Source organism: Gallus gallus, chromosome 5 (genome assembly GCF_016699485.2).
Source record: "Gallus gallus isolate bGalGal1 chromosome 5, bGalGal1.mat.broiler.GRCg7b, whole genome shotgun sequence".
Classification (NCBI taxonomy): domain Eukaryota; kingdom Metazoa; phylum Chordata; class Aves; order Galliformes; family Phasianidae; genus Gallus; species Gallus gallus.
Window position 1 is genome coordinate 12,661,170 of NC_052536.1, and position 18,406 is coordinate 12,679,575.

General features: G+C 44.2%; 3 protein-coding genes across 19 annotated transcripts in view; all 3 read left to right on the plus strand.

The window, feature by feature from the left end:
* The window catches only part of OSBPL5 (oxysterol binding protein like 5), a 160,746-nt gene extending 157,714 nt beyond the window's left edge, over nt 1–3,032 (plus strand). For all 16 annotated transcript variants that reach the window (XM_001234138.6, XM_046942014.1, XM_015286675.4 and 13 more), the window contains 2 exons: nt 278–380; nt 1,700–3,032. In XM_001234138.6, the coding sequence (XP_001234139.4) occupies nt 278–380; nt 1,700–1,835 (239 nt within the window). In that variant the 3' untranslated portion in view covers nt 1,836–3,032. The remainder of the gene's footprint in view (nt 1–277; nt 381–1,699) is intronic.
* Nucleotides 3,033–4,840: 1,808 nt separating this feature from the next.
* On the plus strand, nt 4,841–14,888 carry LOC378902 (death domain-containing tumor necrosis factor receptor superfamily member 23). Of its 2 annotated transcripts, NM_001389356.2 has the most exons (10): nt 4,841–4,930; nt 6,054–6,147; nt 6,858–6,989; nt 7,188–7,299; nt 7,872–7,945; nt 8,624–8,725; nt 9,686–9,717; nt 12,449–12,775; nt 13,262–13,310; nt 14,119–14,888. In NM_001389356.2, the coding sequence occupies exons 1-10, from the start codon at nt 4,898–4,900 to the stop codon at nt 14,412–14,414; spliced, it is 1,251 nt and encodes a 416-aa protein (NP_001376285.1). In that variant the 5' UTR covers nt 4,841–4,897; the 3' UTR covers nt 14,415–14,888. The 2 variants fall into 2 exon arrangements, with proteins under 2 accessions (NP_001376285.1, NP_989717.2); NM_204386.2 differs by lacking the exons at nt 12,449–12,775; nt 13,262–13,310; nt 14,119–14,888 and adding an exon at nt 10,914–11,902 and having other exon boundaries at nt 4,846–4,930.
* Nucleotides 14,889–15,094: 206 nt separating this feature from the next.
* CARS (cysteinyl-tRNA synthetase) overlaps nt 15,095–18,406 on the plus strand; it is a 35,705-nt gene continuing 32,393 nt past the window's right edge. The window contains exon 1 of the mRNA NM_001012583.3: nt 15,095–15,193. Coding sequence (NP_001012601.1) covers nt 15,169–15,193 — 25 coding nt within the window. The 5' untranslated portion in view covers nt 15,095–15,168. The remainder of the gene's footprint in view (nt 15,194–18,406) is intronic.

Sequence of the window (18,406 nt, forward strand, 5' to 3'; positions counted from 1 at the left end):
CAGAGATGGTGTCAGATGCAAGCCCTTCATTCCCCTCCTCTTAGCTGGAGAAGCTGCTGTAAAAGAGTTTCTTGAGAAATGAGAAGGAGCCCCAGACAAGTGCCACAAGACCCCTGCCAAGGGGAGACGATTCTGTCACCTGTCCCCTTTTCTCCATGTTTCTTTCTGAACGGATGTCTCTTGACTGTGATGATTTTAGTGCAGTCAGCTAATTGCTAGGTGAGCCTGGCTTGTTTTGTCACCACCACCATTAATGTCCTTCAATGCTTTGCCACAGGGTTTGATAGTCTGTGCACTCAGTGTGGGAAAGAAATGAATCAGCTAAAGGAAATTCGTTCAGCCGTCTTATCTCTACAGAGAGCCCAACAGGATATACGCAGGTAATAATTTTCTCTCACCAAAACAATTACCTTAATGGGGTAAAAGTTGTCTGTGGCATTTAACTCCTCCATTGTGGCCTTTGGAGTGTCCCTGTCAGCTGCAGGTGCAGCCAACAACTGCTTTAATAGGTAACCTGTTAGCACATGTTAGCACACCGGAAAGGCAAAACGAACCCTAACTTGAAATGGTAATTTCTTTGTAAGGCTCTCTTTATGGGATCAAAAAGCATCACTACAGGATGTTATGTTTTCCCTTGCCACACCCAGCTGTGGAACTGCTATGGAAGCTGGAAGGGGATACATAGAGACCTGGCTATAAATAAATCTCTGCAAACAAATCTTATCAGCCATTGAGTGTGTTATCAACGTGCTTGATTTGCAGAGACATGGGCACGTGATCTGAACACTGAGCTCCACAGTGTGAAAAGCACTACATTCTCTCTTTTTGTGTGAACTGCTAGTTTCACTGAGGGAAACAGGGACTGCCCCCGCTTAACCTACTGCTGGCAAAGGGCTCTGCACTGCAGACTCCTTTGAGGAGGTAGGGCCGGGCAGGATGAGGCAGGTATGGTACTAGTTACTTTTATCCAATCTAGAGAACCCTGCTGATTCCTCAGTGCATGAGAACTATTATCCAGCTCTATAGAGGTATCAGTAGAGCAGGATCATATGCTAGACACACAATTTCTGGATGCTGAGGCAATCACCCACAAAATTTTAATTTTTCTTTGCTGCTTTGAAGTGTACAGAACTAGTTCTTGACTGATTTTTTTTATACCATTTCATAGTGATAGAACAAGGAGGAATGATTTTAAACTAAAAGACAGGAGATTTATGTGGGATATTAGGAAGAAATTATTTGCTCAGCAGGCAATGAGGCACTGGCACAGGCTGTCCAGAGACGCTCTGGATGCCCCATCCCTGGAGATGCTCAAGGCCAGGCTGGATAGGGCCCTGGGCAGCCTGAGCTGGTGGGGGGCAGCCATGGTAGGGGGTGGGGCTGGGTGATCTATAGGGTCCCTACCAACATAGGCCATCCTATGTCTGTGATTTGTGAGTAGTGCTGGAGGAAGAGATTTCTTGGGTTTTGTGCCATTACACCTCCTCATGTCAGCCAGCATGCTTTACTTGATCCAGCAGCACCTGGAAGTACTAATCTTTCTGTCAAGAGGGGGAGAGGAAAGTGTGTAGGACGCAGTACCGTACCCACTAAGGTGCCTTTTAAATGCTGGGATCCCTGCCTGTGTGGAAGCTCTGGGGCTCTGGGTGTGCATTCATTCCTTCCAACACGCAAATAAAAATATTTCTTTCTCTTCTAGAAACCTCAGTGCTCTGAACAAAAAATCCTTCCACAGGAAGGTCACTTCTGGAAGCTTTCTGCTGGACTCTCGCTGTTGGTTTCTCCTTTGCATCTTTCTTACATGTCAACTATTCATCAATTATGTCTTCAAATAAACGCACCACGTTTGGCAGCAATAACGACTACTGGCTGCAGGAAGGGGGGGCACTCACATGAGGAGTCCAGCGAGGCACCAAAGCACTTTAGAACCAACGCAGCAGAGATGGAAGAAAGTTGAAAAACAAGGTGGAAAAGGGACCTAGGAACTTTGTTCCTGCAGATTATGTCATTTTTGCCTTTTACATGTACATCTTCAAGGACCTCTTAACCTGTATGGGCCTTAATGCTGAAGCCAAATGTAGCTTTAATTGTGCAATTTGTTTTCTATGTCTCATCATTTTTTGATGCAATTACTAATTACCCACCAGTATCGGTACCCCCAAAATGGTAGAACACAGCAGTGTTTTAGAATAGGCACACCAGCCTGGTTTGTAGCTCTCCAAGGAAGGGAGTATAGCTGGGGAGCTGTACGGAACTGATGTCCACAGTGCCTGTCTGGCTACATTTAATTATGGGAGGGAGCATACTTGGTCCAAAAAACCCAGCCCCCAGGGTGTTAGGTCATAATTTGTTTTGTCAGCACACACATGCAGAACGGGACCTCAGGATATTTTGTTCTCCATTCCACAGTAACTGTAAATATGCACAACTTCCGAGTGCCATTCCTCTTCAGGAAATGGGAAGTGTTCAGTGAAAGCTCCTGATTCACTTCCAGAGCTGACTGGTGTCCTGGACTGGGCCCACGGAGCATCATGTCGGACGCGTCTGCTCGTAAAACCTGGTCACTTACTATTATTGTTATTATTTGCTATATGGCTGTTTTATAATATTACACAAAAGCATTGTAGAGAGGAATCACTGCCCCAGGAGAGGTGAGAAGGACAGGAGCAATGGGTGTACATGTGTTTGGTTGTAGGCACTTTTATTGTGAAAGGTCAGGAAGGAGGAAGGGTTTTGCCACTGCTTTGTTCAAATCTGTTAATAGTCTTCCTATTTTACACCATTTTTAAAAGATTTGCAATATTTTCTGTAGACTGCAGACAATACTAAGCCTTTCTTTTCTGGCCTGAAGTAGATCCAAGTGGTAAGTACTGCTATATATACAGCCTTAAAATACTTAGTGGTGGTGCCAGTCTGGGCTATCTTTCAATGTAAATGTTTCCAAATTTTTAACTACATTCCTCGTCATGTTCCCCAAGTAGGGGAAACCTGTTTGTGCTTGATATGTTGAAATAAAATTACACACAACTTTCTGTGGCTGTCTGTCTGAGAAATTATTTGTGTATCTTATCAGCAAATGACTCTTAGCTCGTGCTTTTTAGAGGTGAAACTATAGAAATAGGGGCGCACGAATCTCAGATGTACACAGTAATTTAGAATAGCAGTAGCATTTTGGTACCCATCTGGTTCACACTGTCCCATAGTGACTTCCTCAAAATAGAAAGAAAAGTGGATGCCATGATTTTCACTGTCATATACATACAGACTTACGCTGGACTTAGAAAACCTTTATATTAAGGAGGTGGCTTGATAATAGCAAATAGATAGCTATATGGAAAGATAACCACAACTCTCTGACATGAACAGACAGGATAAGGGGCAGCACCAAAAAGTTGACATTCCAGTATGAAATAAATCTCAAATTTTAATTGGTGAGATTGATTAACAAAAAGACTCCAAGGAAACAAAGGATTCTTCATCCTTGAAGAACGTCAACATTTTCAACGCAGGTTGGATACCTTTTGGAAAGCACCATCTGAGCCATTCCTTTCTGAGAAAGTCTGATCCATACAGTGTAAATGTCAATGAAGCCCACCCCTCTGGCCTGTGCCTATGGAACAGTGTTCAGTCTCTGGCAATGCAATGTTCCATGGAGACCTTAGAAATGTTTGCTCCCTAAGCTGTACAAACATACCTACTAATTTTCTGCCTAATCTTACTCTGAATACTTCAGCACATCTCTGGCCTGTCAGCACAGCCTTCCTCATCAGACACATCCCCCTTTGGGACCAAGACACTGAAAAAAGCCTTTACTCTGCTGTGGGGATATTTACATTTGTCTGGTACAAAAATAAACTATATATATATATATGTTTGTGTGTGTGTGTGTGAATATTATATATATATATGACATTTTATATTATTATGTAATTATTTACATTATATAATTATATATAGAAAATCATAATATATATAACTATATAAATATATATACATATATAAATAAATCTGGGTTTGAGGGGAAAAAAAAGCACACGCACAAAAAACACACAAACCCATCTGAACCAAAGAAAAGCGGTGCCGGATAGGAAGCCTTTACAGCATGTTGGATAAATGCTCAAGTTTTTTGGATCCTTTCCATTTTGTAAAGCTACACACCCACAGGGATCTCAGTGGGACTTGTTACTGCAGTCAAATAAAATAAACGTTACCATGAGAGGAGCAGTTCAATGAAAGAAACGATTAACCTATAGAAGCTAATTATGCAGCAGCAGAGAAGTTTCCGACATTTAATGCCACTGCCACAAGGGATTGAAAACTAATTCCAAAAGGAAATATCCATACGTTCTTATGCAATTAATTTTGATCCAATTTCAACGTCTGGAGGTGAATGCTCCTACATGCCAGTTACACACATCTGAAGGATGCGAAGTTCTCCTGGGGAAAATCATGTCTGCTGTTACTCATCTGGGAGTAGCACCCTGTTGTTGAAAAAGTCGAGAACCCTTTTGGCAATTAAGGAAGCCCGGTTATGCACCCTGTTTGTATGGGTTTTGAACAATTCTTCCAGCCTTTGCCTCTCTTTTGTACGATCAGCAATCAGCCCTTTAGCAACAGGATGCGAGGTTTGGTTGGAAAGCCGGGAGCCGGTCCATTTCCCAACGTGTCACCCAGCTTCCTCCCGCTCTTATTGAGCGCAAAGGACGTGAGACTCATTTTCCCCGACTCAGAAGCGCGGTTACGTAGTTGCTGCCCGATGCCCTTTCCCGTTCCGCCGCGGGGCGGGGGCTGCAGCGGGGCGGGACCCGCTATAAAAAGGCGGCGGCAGGGGCCTGGCTTCGAGTCGCGCCACGGGCGGAGGGCAGCGCGGGGCACCCGGGCTGGGTCGGGCGCCGCGATGGGACTGCGGGCGGTGGGACTGCTGCTGCTGGTGAGTGCCGGGGCCACCGGGCGCGGGCGGGAGGAGGGCTTGATGCCCGGCCGCTGTCCGTCCCGGGTCGCCCCACGACGGGAAAGTCTTCCCTCGCGCTGCCCTGGGCCAGCCGGCCCGACCTGCCCCATGGAAGCAAAGGCGGAAAACTCCGACAGAAGTTCTTTAGAAATTCCCTTTCCCTTTTAGTTTGTGCTTCAGGATTTGGGGTCGCGCTAACGAAGCTCTCCTGAGCCCGTCGGCGCGGGGTGCCCGGAGTAGCGCAAGAGAGGCTGCGGCTCTTTCTCTCCTCGTAGGAGAGGAAGCGACAAAGCAGAAGTGAACTCTTTAATAGCACTCCATTATCTTGTCGTGAAATCGAGGGGTTCGTGAAGCCGCAATTACGGGGAAGACTTTCGGTGTCCCGCGGGGAGAAAGTCGAAAGGGTGGAGCTGCGGGAGAACGGAGCGCGCCCGGCTTTAAGTCGGCGACTCGCGGGGCAGAAGCAGAGCTTCGGGTTCCGTCCCTCTTCTGCCATAGTTCTCCGCTCTCTGCGCCCGCCGTCTGTTCGGCCCCGCGCACCTGGCTGCGTTCGTTCCTCGTGCCGCTCCGCGGGAGGTGCGGCGCAGAACGGAAGCGTAGCGCTAATGCTCGAGTGGCTGCAGGAGCTCTCCGTAATGTCTTACTCGCTTGCTTTCTGCTGAAGATTACGGAGCCAGTGAGAAATGCCATCTGAGAATTCACTGGGCGCTCCCTCTGGTTGTCCCACGGAAGACGCAGACCTTTCTGAGTTAAAATAACGCAGTAAACGTGGCGAGGGAGTGCGAAACGAATCCCTTGTAGGAGGCACGAAACTCGGCCTCTGAAGTACGCCGCCGGTGAATTAGCGGAGAAATGGAGGTGGGGGGGCGGGCGGCCGGAGCAGCTTTCCTACGGCACTTCAGCTGCGGCTGTAAGCGTGGTGCTGCCCTAACATATCCTTTGTGACTGTAATTACCGCTGTGAGCGGCGCACTTAGCAGAAATTAGTCTGGGTTTCCTTTGTGGCTTCCCGTAAGCGTGTTTTCCAGCCCTTACAGAACCGTCTCCCCGAGATCGCTATCCAGAATGAATCACCTGAAAACACCTGTTGGTCTCCGCTGTAGGTTACGCTGCTGACAGTGCCCGGAAGCGACGCAGAGGTCTGCGGAGAAGGAGAGTACTTATATGAGGACATTTGCTGCATGCTGTGCCCGGCAGGTGAGGTTCCCGGAGGGCAGCGGCCGTTTACCCCTATGTGAGGTGGTCGGGTCGCTATTCCGCATTCCATGGGGAGGAGCGCAGACCCAGCTGGTGCTGCGGTGGCTCCCCGGCGCTGCCAGGGCTGGCCTCCATTTCGCGGCGGGAGATTGCGCAATAAGGGCCAGGTGAGGCGCCTTGGCAGCAGTTAGAAAAACTTCTGCCCGCTCTGAGGATGAAGTGTTCGCTCCTTTGTTTCTAACAGTTGGCCCAGGGGAATTCTGATAGTTCTGCGTGTAGAACTTCGCCTTGCCTTTGTTCTCCCTTCTTCTATCCGCGTGCAGTTAACATAGCCTTGTGCAGAGAAGTACCCCACCTCGCGATACTATCACAGAGCTATTGGGTGAATTTAAAGAACTTGGATGGAAAAGAGATTCCTGGATTGTTTTTGTTGCACAAGCAAATCTCCCCGTGCCTGCCGTGCCCCTTCCAGCAAGATGGCACTTGTCACGTGAGCAATGCCTTGCTGCTGTAATGAATCATACTTGTTCCCTGGCTTGGCCGGCTGCTGCCTTTGCTGTGAGAGTGCTCCCTGACTGACCATACAGTGCCCCTCAGTTCCCGTGTTGGGCTGTTTGCTTGCAGGGAAGGGTTGGACTTTGACTAAAAATGGTTTTGTGTCGTAACGTTCTGAGAGTGCTGCTGAGGCCACCGGTTCTCTTCTTCCACAGGTACTTACGTTGCTCAACACTGCAGGATTCCACATTCAAGGGGAAAATGTGCCTCTTGCACTGAAGGAAGAGATTACACCGCCCATGCGAATGGCTTGGAAGAATGTTTACTATGTAGACAATGCAAAGACGGTACCAAGAAAAATTTCAATTAAATCTTTAACTTTAGGCCCCTTACTCTTTATAGTAAGCCTGGTCCTCTGCTTTTATCTGCGCTTCTAGTTGTTGAGAATATTGAAGTTGGAAAAATAAATCACGTTTATGACCAGCGTACAGCTTTTGCGCAGTTGTACAGAGCCACAGCTTTGTTTTCTAACTTCTGTTTTTTAGATCAGATAACTTTGAGAACCTGTACTGTGACCAGTGACACTGAGTGCCAGTGCCACCAGGGGTACTTCTGCCCTGCTGAAGGCTGTGAAATATGTCAGAGATGCACTGAAACGTAAGTTAAATAAGGTCCTTAAACAACCGTGCTCTTTCTCACAGACTTAGCAGCTGTGGCCCATCTGTGTCACGCCTACCACATGCTGTTCACCTGTAAGTCTAATTCACCCTGAAGCCTAATGGTGCTGTTTGTACACCTGAGTTCTAGGTGTCAAAATACATGAGGTTGAACTCTAGAATATGCAGGTTTTGGTCCTGTTTGGCTTGTTGCATATGGTTGTATGCTTATGCTTCTTGTGTCCCTAGGCTAGTGCTTCCCCCATACTGACAACTGAGTAAGTTTTGTAGCAGCCACCCCAAAACTCAGAGGTAGAACTTCCTGTTGAAGGAAAGTGACTGTGAATGAATAGTACATCTACCTCTTTTTCTCTCAGTTTAGAGGCTAACATACATAAGCTTTATCTGTTTTGCTTTTACTTAATCAACATGGGATCTCTTAAAACTAAAAGATGGATTTCTAATGTTGTCTGTTCAAGTTATGTTCATGTTTCTAAGCTTTGCCAGAAAATGAACTGGTATGGACAGAGCTGTAAACGTTTATAAAAACCTCTGTATTGCCACTGACTTTAGGTGTCCAGAAGGGAGAGAAATTGTGCAGATTTGCAATGCTACAATGGACCTAGGATGTGGCTTACCTGATCAAGGTCTGGTACACAAATACTACTTGGTTTGTCTGTTGGGTGTCTGAATGGTAGATAATGACACAGACGCAGTCTTAAATAACTTGAACTACTGTAGCATACTTAAGACTTCTTGTGTCTTAGCCTGGGAGTTATCTGATAGAGACAGGTTCTCCAGTGAGTTGGAGAGACTAATATCTTAAACTTCACTGCCAGGAAAGGGTTACACTGGTGAAAAGATGCAGGTATTCTCAGGGTTCTTGGAGTTTCAACGGTGATGTTGTTGAAAGTGGTGGATGGTACAAACAGGTCTAATATGTAGCAAGTTTGAGAAGCTGTGTGTAGTGTGACTTTTCTAGGGGGAAAGGAACGGGCCCTTTTGAAAATATAGCACCTAAATGCCATCTTTTGCCTACTTCTCTCATTTCTTGTAAGTTCTTTCTTCTGAAAGCCTAGTGGGTTTTGTGTTGTGACACTGTACAGAATCCCTCACTGCTACTGGGATAATGATGTGCAACAGAAACCTGTACTTGGAGTCAGGTCAGCTGAAATTCCCAGCACCCCTTTCACAACACGGTAACTGAGTCATTATTCTGATGTGAAGCTTAGTTTGTTCTGTAGGGCAGCAAGTAAGGCTCACACTTAAGACTATCTCATTTGGGAACTGCTTCAAACTCTAATCTTATTCATTTTCATTTGCAGGAAATAAATATTTTGCTTGGATGATTATAGGAATTTTCGCTGCTGTTGGTTTTGCTGGTTTGCTTGCCTTCTGCGCAATAAGGAAATGTAAGAGTGCTAAAGGTAACTCTGCTTTATTAGTATCCATGAACTGCAGAAATAGGCAGAATATGCACCAAGGCCATCTTTGTTCTTGACATTACCACATAGGGGCCTGCTTAGTAGGCAAGCTTTAGCTTGTCTGGCCTGAGTAAAATGAAGACCAGTTTTATCCAGTAAATAAAATAGGCATTAACTGAATGGATGCCTTAGCCTTAAAGTTCATCATAGGATGAGAAGCTCCTCATCTACTTGCGCAGTATTAACGAAGGTATAAGAAAAAATCTGTGTGGTGAGCTCAGAGGTATGGTGCAAGAAGTAGCAATTAATCAGATTATTTTAATCATTGATTACTCCCGTTCATTGGATTTGGCTGTGGAGGTTTTTATATTTCACTGCCCTTGCACCATTTCAACAACTTAGTACAGATGTTGATAGGTCCAGTGTCAGTTAATCATTTCTAGTAGAGACTGATAAATTCATCTGAGAAATATTTTTCCTTTCCTGCATAGTTAAGTTTTTTTCTGCAAATAGCTTAGGTCAGAATAATGTTGGAAATGATTTAAAAGTTTTAAAGTAAACTTTATTCAAACCATGGCTTACTGCATTTACTGCTGTAGAAATGACTTCTGCCTTTTCCTTTGCTATTGCAATAGCTCATGAAAATGCCAGAGAGGCATAGGCTTGGGGGTGGGGAGAGTTCTGAAGGAGAGGCTTAAAATCCAGGCTGCATCTTGAGGCCTGTCTCATGCAGCAGGACTACTTGTCACTGTTTCCATTGTTAGTGGGAGCTAAGGGTAGTACTCCATGTGAAGTCTGTCATTTCAAAAACAAACAAACAAAAGCCCTAAATGACTGGTTCCGGAGCTTTGGCTTATGTAAAGTGTGCCTGTTATACATAACTACTACATGAATTCAGCTATACTTGATGTAAAGCAATTCCCAGTTCCCGTGAGTTTCTTATGCGTTAATTTTATTTTCCAGCTACTTTATCTGACAAAGCAGAGAGAGGCCCGGTAAGTATATAATGGATGAAGTTCCATCAAAGCTTTGCATGGCTAACTGTGCTTGTTACACAGCTCCTGATTTTTTTTGTCTCACTGCATACCTCTGGTGGGATGTGTTCCCGAGGTGCAAATAGTTGATTCATACTTCATGCATTCACTTCCATTGAAGCTGGCCTTTCTGGTACTTGCCTCAGAAATATTACAGAGCCTGTGTCCAAGATGTTGTGCTACAGGGGGGTGGGGGGGGAAATAGGCTAAGCACAAGTGTTCATTTCAAACTGTTGCTGAGTGATGCTTTGATTCAATTGGTTATTTGTTACTTCATGCTTGTATTCCCCAGAAATGACAGCTATCTCTTTCCTGCATGCTCATATAATCAAAATGCAAGGAAAGATAGAACATAATAAGATTACTCCTTTTTGTCAGCTGACGAAGTAACTGAGTCTCCTGCAAGCTATGGAGCAGGACCTATAGTCTAATGCCTTGCTCCAAGGCTGTCCCATGAATCAAGGAGTTCATGGCTCAGAGCATGCCAGTTCAGGATGACATCCCTGAAAATGGTTTACCACACTGAGGCTTGTTGCTGATGCATGTTTAGCTGATTAAGCTGTTTTCACCCTGTCCTCCTGTAGTCAAGGACTGTTTAAGAACTTCAGTTTTACACAGTTGAAAAACAGTGTCATTTAATAACATGCTTTTGGTCAGTCATGAAGTAGTCAGACAATCGAACTTGATCTCTGTAGGTCTCTTCCAACTGAACTACATAATTTCTGGTCTTGTATTTAGTGAGATAAGGCTAGACTAGTTAAGTACTCTAGTGTTTAGCTTCTCTATTTAGAAACTTCTAAATAGAAGTTACACTCCTAACTGCACAGCAAGATATAAAGGAGTTTGATCTTCTTGCTGGAGTAGTTAATGATGCATAACACCAGGCCCTAAAATACTTGTCTTTGGAATTTAAGGAAAGGATCCACATTCCTCTCACAGCATATATATAAGAAAAAAAGTATGTGCTACCTATCTTGTCTGTTACCTGATACAAGGTACAGGCTACTCACCTTGTGCATGAGCTTCTGTCTGATTTACTAGTTAAACATTTCAAGTAATTAAATGCATTTTAAATGTCACAAATACTTGAAGACTGAAAGGACAGAAGTGAAAGGTCATCAAAACATTACCTTAAACTCTTCTCTTTTTTTTTTAAGGTCTATAGGTGGCTCAAATATATGAATCATCCAATAGGTTTTGTCAGGTTGTCTCTTCCTGCACCCTGGCCAGGTTCGAAGCGCTTCATGTATTCGTAGAAGCTGATGAAAGAACATGGCAAAATACCTGGTCAAACTGATGTAGAGTATAGGAACAGGCAGAAATATCATACTTTTTTTTTGAATAAAACTGTAGTAGACTTTAATCACAAACTGTGTATGGTGAGGTTTACCTATAAAATAACTGTAACAAGCATGAGCTGCAATACTCATCTACTTAAAGAATTCATGCTACTGTAACAAAGACAATGGGAGAGTTGCATGGTCCTCAGACCAGCTACTTTAAGCACCAGCACGCTGTCTTTCCAGAGTGTTAGTGAACTTATAGTACTGCAAAACACACGCATTGCAAGTATATTGCTGCTACCTCATTTCCAAAACTGATCAGCATCTGTAAGTCAACCATGCTGTAAGACTTAAGTGTTTAGGTGACCTATGTAAGAACTATCTATATGTATAAGAGCAGCTTGTTTATTTCATTTGCACCCTCTAAATGGATTCAGTGAACATAGAACCAAACTACACGTGCTGAGTGAGGTGGTTCATGTCACAGCCCTGCCTATGCATGCTGGTGTTATGTGGCTACTGACCTTGTGCAAACAAAGTGTCCAGTTATGGGGAAATTGTACCTTAAAATCAAGTCTTATGGGAGAAATAATTAATACTTGCCCTTACTTTCTACTTCAAATAAATAAATCAATGCTGCCTGAAATTTTTTGCTTTCAACACAAGCTGATAAGCACTATACATGCTGATCTGTTTCATGCTTCTACTACTCTCTCTGGGTCACTGTCACCCTAGGGTGAGCTCTGTGGCCACAGGCTTATTTAATGCACTGATAATGCAGAAAGTGATACTTTCCCCTTGCTTTATTTCCCTAGCTAAAGATATACAGTTTGCTCTGGTACCTACTTTGAACTGAATCTATGGTGTGAATGAGAGGAAAAACTAATTAAAAACCAACAAGTGCATGCTAGTACACTCAGAGAGCTGATAATGGTCTATCAGCTCAGCAAAACTCTGAAAGCATCAACCTTCATGCAGTGATAGGTTTAGAGCCTACTAGCAGGCTGATAGGTCATTTCAGCTCAGGTGCACTGTGGCAACTTAATTCCTTCCCGCCCAGGAGGGGTATGCCTCTTCTATACCCAGGGAGGAGCAAGCAGTAATGGATGCTAGTGAAAATATGAGATGAAGTTCCCTGGACTTGTTGTGGGTAGATATTATGAGTTACCATGCAGTCTAGGGAAAGCAGAACAGCCAGCAAGGTGAAGAGTTTAGGCTCTAAGACTGATTGGAATATGTCTAAAAATATATCTATGTCTGTGTTTTTTGCATATGTTTTAACTTTGCTTAATCAGCACCTCTCCTATTTTTTTTTCTTTGATACTGGTGATTTCAAGTATTCTGTTTTCTTCCTCTAAACAGTCCACAAAGCTCTATCTATGAAACTTCTGAGTTATTTTTCTTTACAGGAGGATGAAGATAATATGCTTTTACAAGAAGTGAAGGTAATCCGAAATAATGCATCCCATCCAGATAATGAGAACTCTGGTGAGAGCCCAGAGGGCCAAGCATACAATGATGTTAATTCAGAAGTGAAAAACACATCTCCAGAGGAAAATAGTGCTGTGTCTTATGAGAGAGGCACTATCCCACAGAAGAACTTGTGGTGCCAAACACGAGAATGTTGGAAGAGGATCAAAAACTATTCATCATCTCCAAAAAATAGATGTAATTCTACTCTTCAGCCAAACACCCAGTGTAAAGTAAGTGGTGTTAGGATGCCAGCCTACTGTATGGTAAGTGAGGGAAAAATAATCTCTTAATTTTTTTTTTTTTTTCTGATATAAGTATAATTTGAATGGAGCTCTTCACCCTTCCTTGAGTAATAGGTGCTATTTTTAAGCAATATTATAAGGAAGAGGAGCCTTTGCTTAAAAGATATAAGTATGGGGAGTGATATCGGGAAAGCAAACCGGTTCATGCTTTAATCTGTACCTCTCACCTTCTTGTTCAGTGTTTGTACAAGAGCCCTTCTTTTGCAATAACGGCAAATATGTTGCCTTGTTGCTTTACTTCTTAGATAGTAAGTAGCACAGCTGCTTTCAGTCTGGCGTTCTCTTTACTCTTTTTTTTTTATTATTCTCCAGCTGTACTGTGAAGCTTTCCCCACTCTTCTTTTGGCACATATACACCAACAGTAATCCATTGAGTAGCTCAGGAGTAATTGTAAGTGAATTAAGTGTTCTGACATGCTAGAATAATGGTCCAACTTTTTATCACAGGTACAAAAGCAGAAGTATCAAATAAGTATTAAAGATCTCACTCAGAAAGGTAAGTATTCTACAAATGGTCAGTAGTTTGAATTTGATTTTTCTTGTTGTCTTTAGTATACACTGAAGGAATAGTTTAAGGAGACTAATGAATATTGCTTAAGGCTATAAGGCTTTCATTTGAATGTAAGATATGCCGAAACAGGATTATTTCTGCATTTAAGTGAAGTCATAAACACTGTGGCAGATCGCTTTGAATCATGGATCTTCTGGGAGTATAATGCAATCATACGTTTAAGAATAAGCACAGTACAGAACTTATTGGTATGTTTTAAATAAGTCTACGTGGCAGCAGTGGGACAGTCTCAATGACTAACGTGCGTGTCAGAATAGGTGTTCTGACAAATGTCTGCTATATGTGAGACTGCGTCAAAGCCCTACAAGCCACCAAGTGGATGTGCTGGATTTCAAAGTGATGGGCTTTGCTACTGCTAGTCTTAGCATGGCATGCCTATACTGATAGCATAGTGAGGTGGTTAAAACCTACAGTTGAGTAACTGTGTTAAGAGTAAGCAAAAACATGCAAGCCAGTGAAACGTTCCCTAAAACCTCCATTACTGAATAGTATTTTGTCTTTAGATTACTTTTTAGATGTGTAGACTGGTACCTTTAGTTTCTTAAGATAATTAGGAAGCCTGTTTGTCCTACTGCTTCTTAGGTGACAAGCCAAATCTTGCTGCCACTGTTTAGTCTGTGCATGCATTTGCTAAAAAGTAATTGGGAAATGTGTATATTAGTTGTGGGGGAGAAACCCACTATATTTTTGAACCTAAACTAATATGCTTTTGTATTTTTTTTTTTCTCCTCAGAAGCGAGAGATTGCTTTTTTGCTTTTATAAAGGAAGTACCAGTGAAAAAATGGAGGAAGCTTATGAGAACTCATCTGGAGGAAAATGATATTGATAAAATTATATATAACTGGCCTAATGACATAGACGAACAATCTTATCAGATGCTCCTCATGTGGAAAAACAAAATGGGGGAGAAACAATCTATTATTAAGTTACTAGATGAGCTATGGGATATAGATACCAGGGCTTACAGTAATATAGTCCACACTTTAACAAGTAATAACATTATAAGTAAAAAAGAAGCTACAGCTTAACATTTCCAATGAACTTCAGAAATGTTTCGGTATATATATATAGGAAGTGTGTATAAATAAGGATGTCATAAGCTGCTGGCAACAGTGGCACTGTGGATGTGATGCCCTTCATACCTGCACACAGGGGCTGGAAGTCGTTTAACACAGCCTGTGCTGACTTGTGACAGGACTCCGGCAGCAATATTTGCTCTTTTTTTTTCCTTTTTTTTTTTTTTTTTTTGGAGTTGTACAATGTGAAACTCAGGTACCAGCGGCAATTCAGGGGCTCCGAGCTTCAGTTTGCCTTTCCTACGTGAAGCTGTGAGGAAAGAAGCTGCCTTTCCTGTGCTCTGTGGAGCCGAGGACTCCTGCTGCAGTTTCTGACTGAACTGCCTTATTTTTGTTTACGAGATAATCGCATTTCATTTGTGGTGGGAGCACGTGGCATGCGAAATGTTCTGTCCAAAGTACGGCAATAAAAACACACTGAAGAAAGAGGCTGGAGCTGCTTCTTGGTCGAGGGGTGGGGTCGGGCGCGAGGAGAACCGCACGCACAAAATGGCGGCTGTCGCGACGAGCTCAGCCGCGCGTCGCCCGCCCAACGGCCCCTCGAGAGCCGGGAAGGCGCGCTGAGGGAGAGGCCAAGAGGCGCGGGCCGGTTGCTATAGCGACCACAGGTCGGAAGTAGCGTAGCGCGGGCTGGGCGGGGCGAGGCGGGAGCCGCTTCCGGGCACGCTGTTGCATCAGCTCGGCGGCGAGAGGTGGAGGCGGCAGGATGGCAGCGGCCCCAGCCGAACAGGGTAGGTGCGCGGAAGGAGTCGCGGCTCATGCCGGGGGGCCTGGCGAGGCGAGGGGAGGCGTTCTCCGGGGCTGTCACGGTGCCGTGAAGGCGCTGCGGGCGTTCGCCGGGATGATGTCATGGCCCCGGCCGCTGTCAGAGCGTCAGGTGGGCGCCGTGACGTCACGCGGCGGGGCGGGGGGGCCGCCGAGCGGCGCTTCTGTCAGGCGGCGCGCGAGGTGCTGGGGGGCGCGAAATGGCGGCCGGCGGGGGGCGTCGGGACGTGAAATGGCGGCGGGGACGTCGCCTCGATCTCCCCTCTCAGCGGTGGGGACGGCGGCGGCGACCCCGCAACGCACCCCGGTGCGTTGCGGGGTCGCCGCCGCCGTCCCCACCGCGACGTGTTTCTGAGGTGCAGCTTTTGATTTTTCTCGAGGGATCTTTATTATTTTTTTCATTATCATCTTTATTTGCGCCTGTCCTCTTCCGTATGGAAGGAGGGACGGGGCTCTCCTGTAGCAAATGGAAACCCGGAATACCAGTCGTACAAGAGTGAAATACCACGATGGTATGTCAGGGGCTGGAAATTTGTGTCATTCCAGCTGAGGTTCTGAGATTTTTGTCCTTTTTTTCTTGATTGCTGGAAGTTATTTCCCTCTTTCCTTACCGTTCCTGCATAAGGGAGTTCAGAAATGCCCATTTCCAAGCCCCGTCTCTTTGTCAGCCTTTTAGTCGACGAGGGAAAGACACCAAACACTCAGTTCTGAGTGCTCTTAAGAAGCATTTTTAGCTCCATTCCTTCATGGCAGAACAGCTCTCGTGCAGGACCTGGACTGTGATCTGGTTTCAGTTTGGGGAAAATTGAAAGCGGAACTCATAGGGTTGGGCAACTCCTGTGGTGGGATATGCCTGTCCTAAAACCCCCTAACTGCTATCCTGGTCCCCACATGTGAGTCTTGGGAAGCCCCATCTCTGGCTCAAAGTTTGGAGCCATAGTAATACTGACACCTTGCCAGCATCTTTTACGAGTTGTTTTATTTTGTGAAAGCCCAGTTGGAAGAGAAATGGCTCTTGAAAATACTCAGAATACTAAGGTTTCCTCTCAGAGAATGAAACCACAGAAACCCCAGGGTGTTCCGGTCGGCTTACAGGTCAGCAGGTTCAGGGATGCCCAGGAAACTTAATTCTTCCCTGAAGCAAAATAGCTCCTGTTTTCTGTTTAAGTGACCTTACTGCCTGCTTTATGGCTTCCCTGTATTCACTTTGCTGTCAGCACCTACAAAGAACAGAGGTTTTTGGAAGCTTTTTTTCCCCTTTTTCAAGGGACAGAGGTTTTGGGGACATTATGCTTTTGTTACCATTTTCAAATGAATAAGAGTGAAAGTTTCCATCAAATTGGATATTGTGTGTGTCTCGCCTCACGATTAAACTTCGAAAGCTGTTTGCTTCTACATTTTATTTGTAAATAAATCTTATTCCTTTGAGGCTCTGTGCTGCTGCAGTCTTCCAGCCTGTTCCCCAGTACCCCAAACTGTCACCAAAGCCTTCTGCGTATGGAAAGAAAAATGTGTGACAATTACATTGCTCAAAGAGACCAGCAATTACTGTGTGAGGGCTGTATTAGTGTTTACAGTGGAATTTTTTCGAAACAACTTTTAATGATGGGAGAGTGTTACATGAGCAATATTCATTCTTAGGATTTCTGAAGGTTGTTTTGCTTCCTCTCCACCACTTGTGCTCAGTGCTTGTTTTCTGAATGGAGCTGCTCACCAGTGATGTGATTTAGTGTCTGCAGATCATTCCATTCACATGAGTTAACATTCAGCATTCTTATGCAACAGCTCTGTAGTCAAGAAGACACTTCTCAATGCTGCTGGGAAGCAGCAACTGCAGTTTCTATTTTAGGAGAAAAGGGGAAATTACAGTTCAAGAGAAAAATAGATTTATTAGCATAGGTTCCTAAAGAGCAGCATTAGGAAACTTGGTGCTGTATGTGTCCATTGGCCTGTCTCTCTCAATAGCTGTTGAATCCATAGAGTGGTGTTAATTACATTCTGCAGTGGGCTGCCCCTTTGCAGACAACTGGCAGACCAAGCAAACGTGGGTCAGAGATGTAGGAGAGCCTGGAGTTGCTGAGGTGTGTGAGGAAAGTACGTGAAGAGAGACCAGGAAGTATTTCAGTGGGAGTGTGTAATGAATTGAAGGTATTGTGAGATGCTGACAGGAAGGGTTTGAGAGTACAGGTGTAAATACCAGGAAAACAAAGTTCTGCAGTGTGTCTACTCCTGTTTTTATTGCCATAGCAATGAGAATGGAAGAGACTTTTACAGAAAGATAGCCTTGACTGATTTATTTCCCTTAAAAACAAATGGCACTACTTCTCTGTGGTATGCTGCCTTCCACGTACAGTGTTATTGTATTCATTCTTTGTAGGAGCCGAATTTGAGTCAGTGATCTGTCTCAACACAAAGACATCCTTCTATTAGGTTCCCTGGGCTAACTGGTTTCTCTGATGTATTACACTTCTGAGCTGGCTGCTCTTACACTGAGACATAATGTCAGACTTTTAATTTCAGGTATTAATGTGCACACTGAGATTGTTCAGACGGATTTTGTCTGCCCTGCTTATCAGGACTGAACTGGTACCAGCAGCGTTTGCTGCCTCTCCTCACTGAAAGTAGCGTGTACCGGTTCTGTCATCTTTGTTTTATTTGTGTGTAAGTTTGTACAACTTCCCTTTTAGATTGGTTTATAGATGTGGTTGGAAAGCAGTTATATTGTTTCAGATACACTGAGTTGATTCCCACTAGCAGCCCGGTGTATGATTAATGGCCATAATAACCCTAATAACACTTTGTGAGTGGAGTGTTGCTTTCCTTGCTGCAGATCTTTAAAGATCTTTTCTTTGAGATACAGTTTCATTTCCACACAGATTATCCCTGCAGTTTTTTGTTGGGTTTTTTTTTTGTTTCCCTTCATATGATTCATGGATACAAAATTCACTTGTGTTAGGTTTCCCTAGTTCTTGAAGGTAGCCCTTTCAAACTACTTAATCTGTGTAAACACCTAAAGTTCTGTGTTGATAAATATCAGTAAATATTTGGGAGCCTGAAAAGTCTGTAGTAAAAGTAACTATGTGAGCCAAAGCCGAGTCCCATTCAGATGGGTAAGGCTAGGTGTATGGTCTGGCTGTGAACCATTACTGACTTGTTATTCCTTGTTTAGAATTAACAAT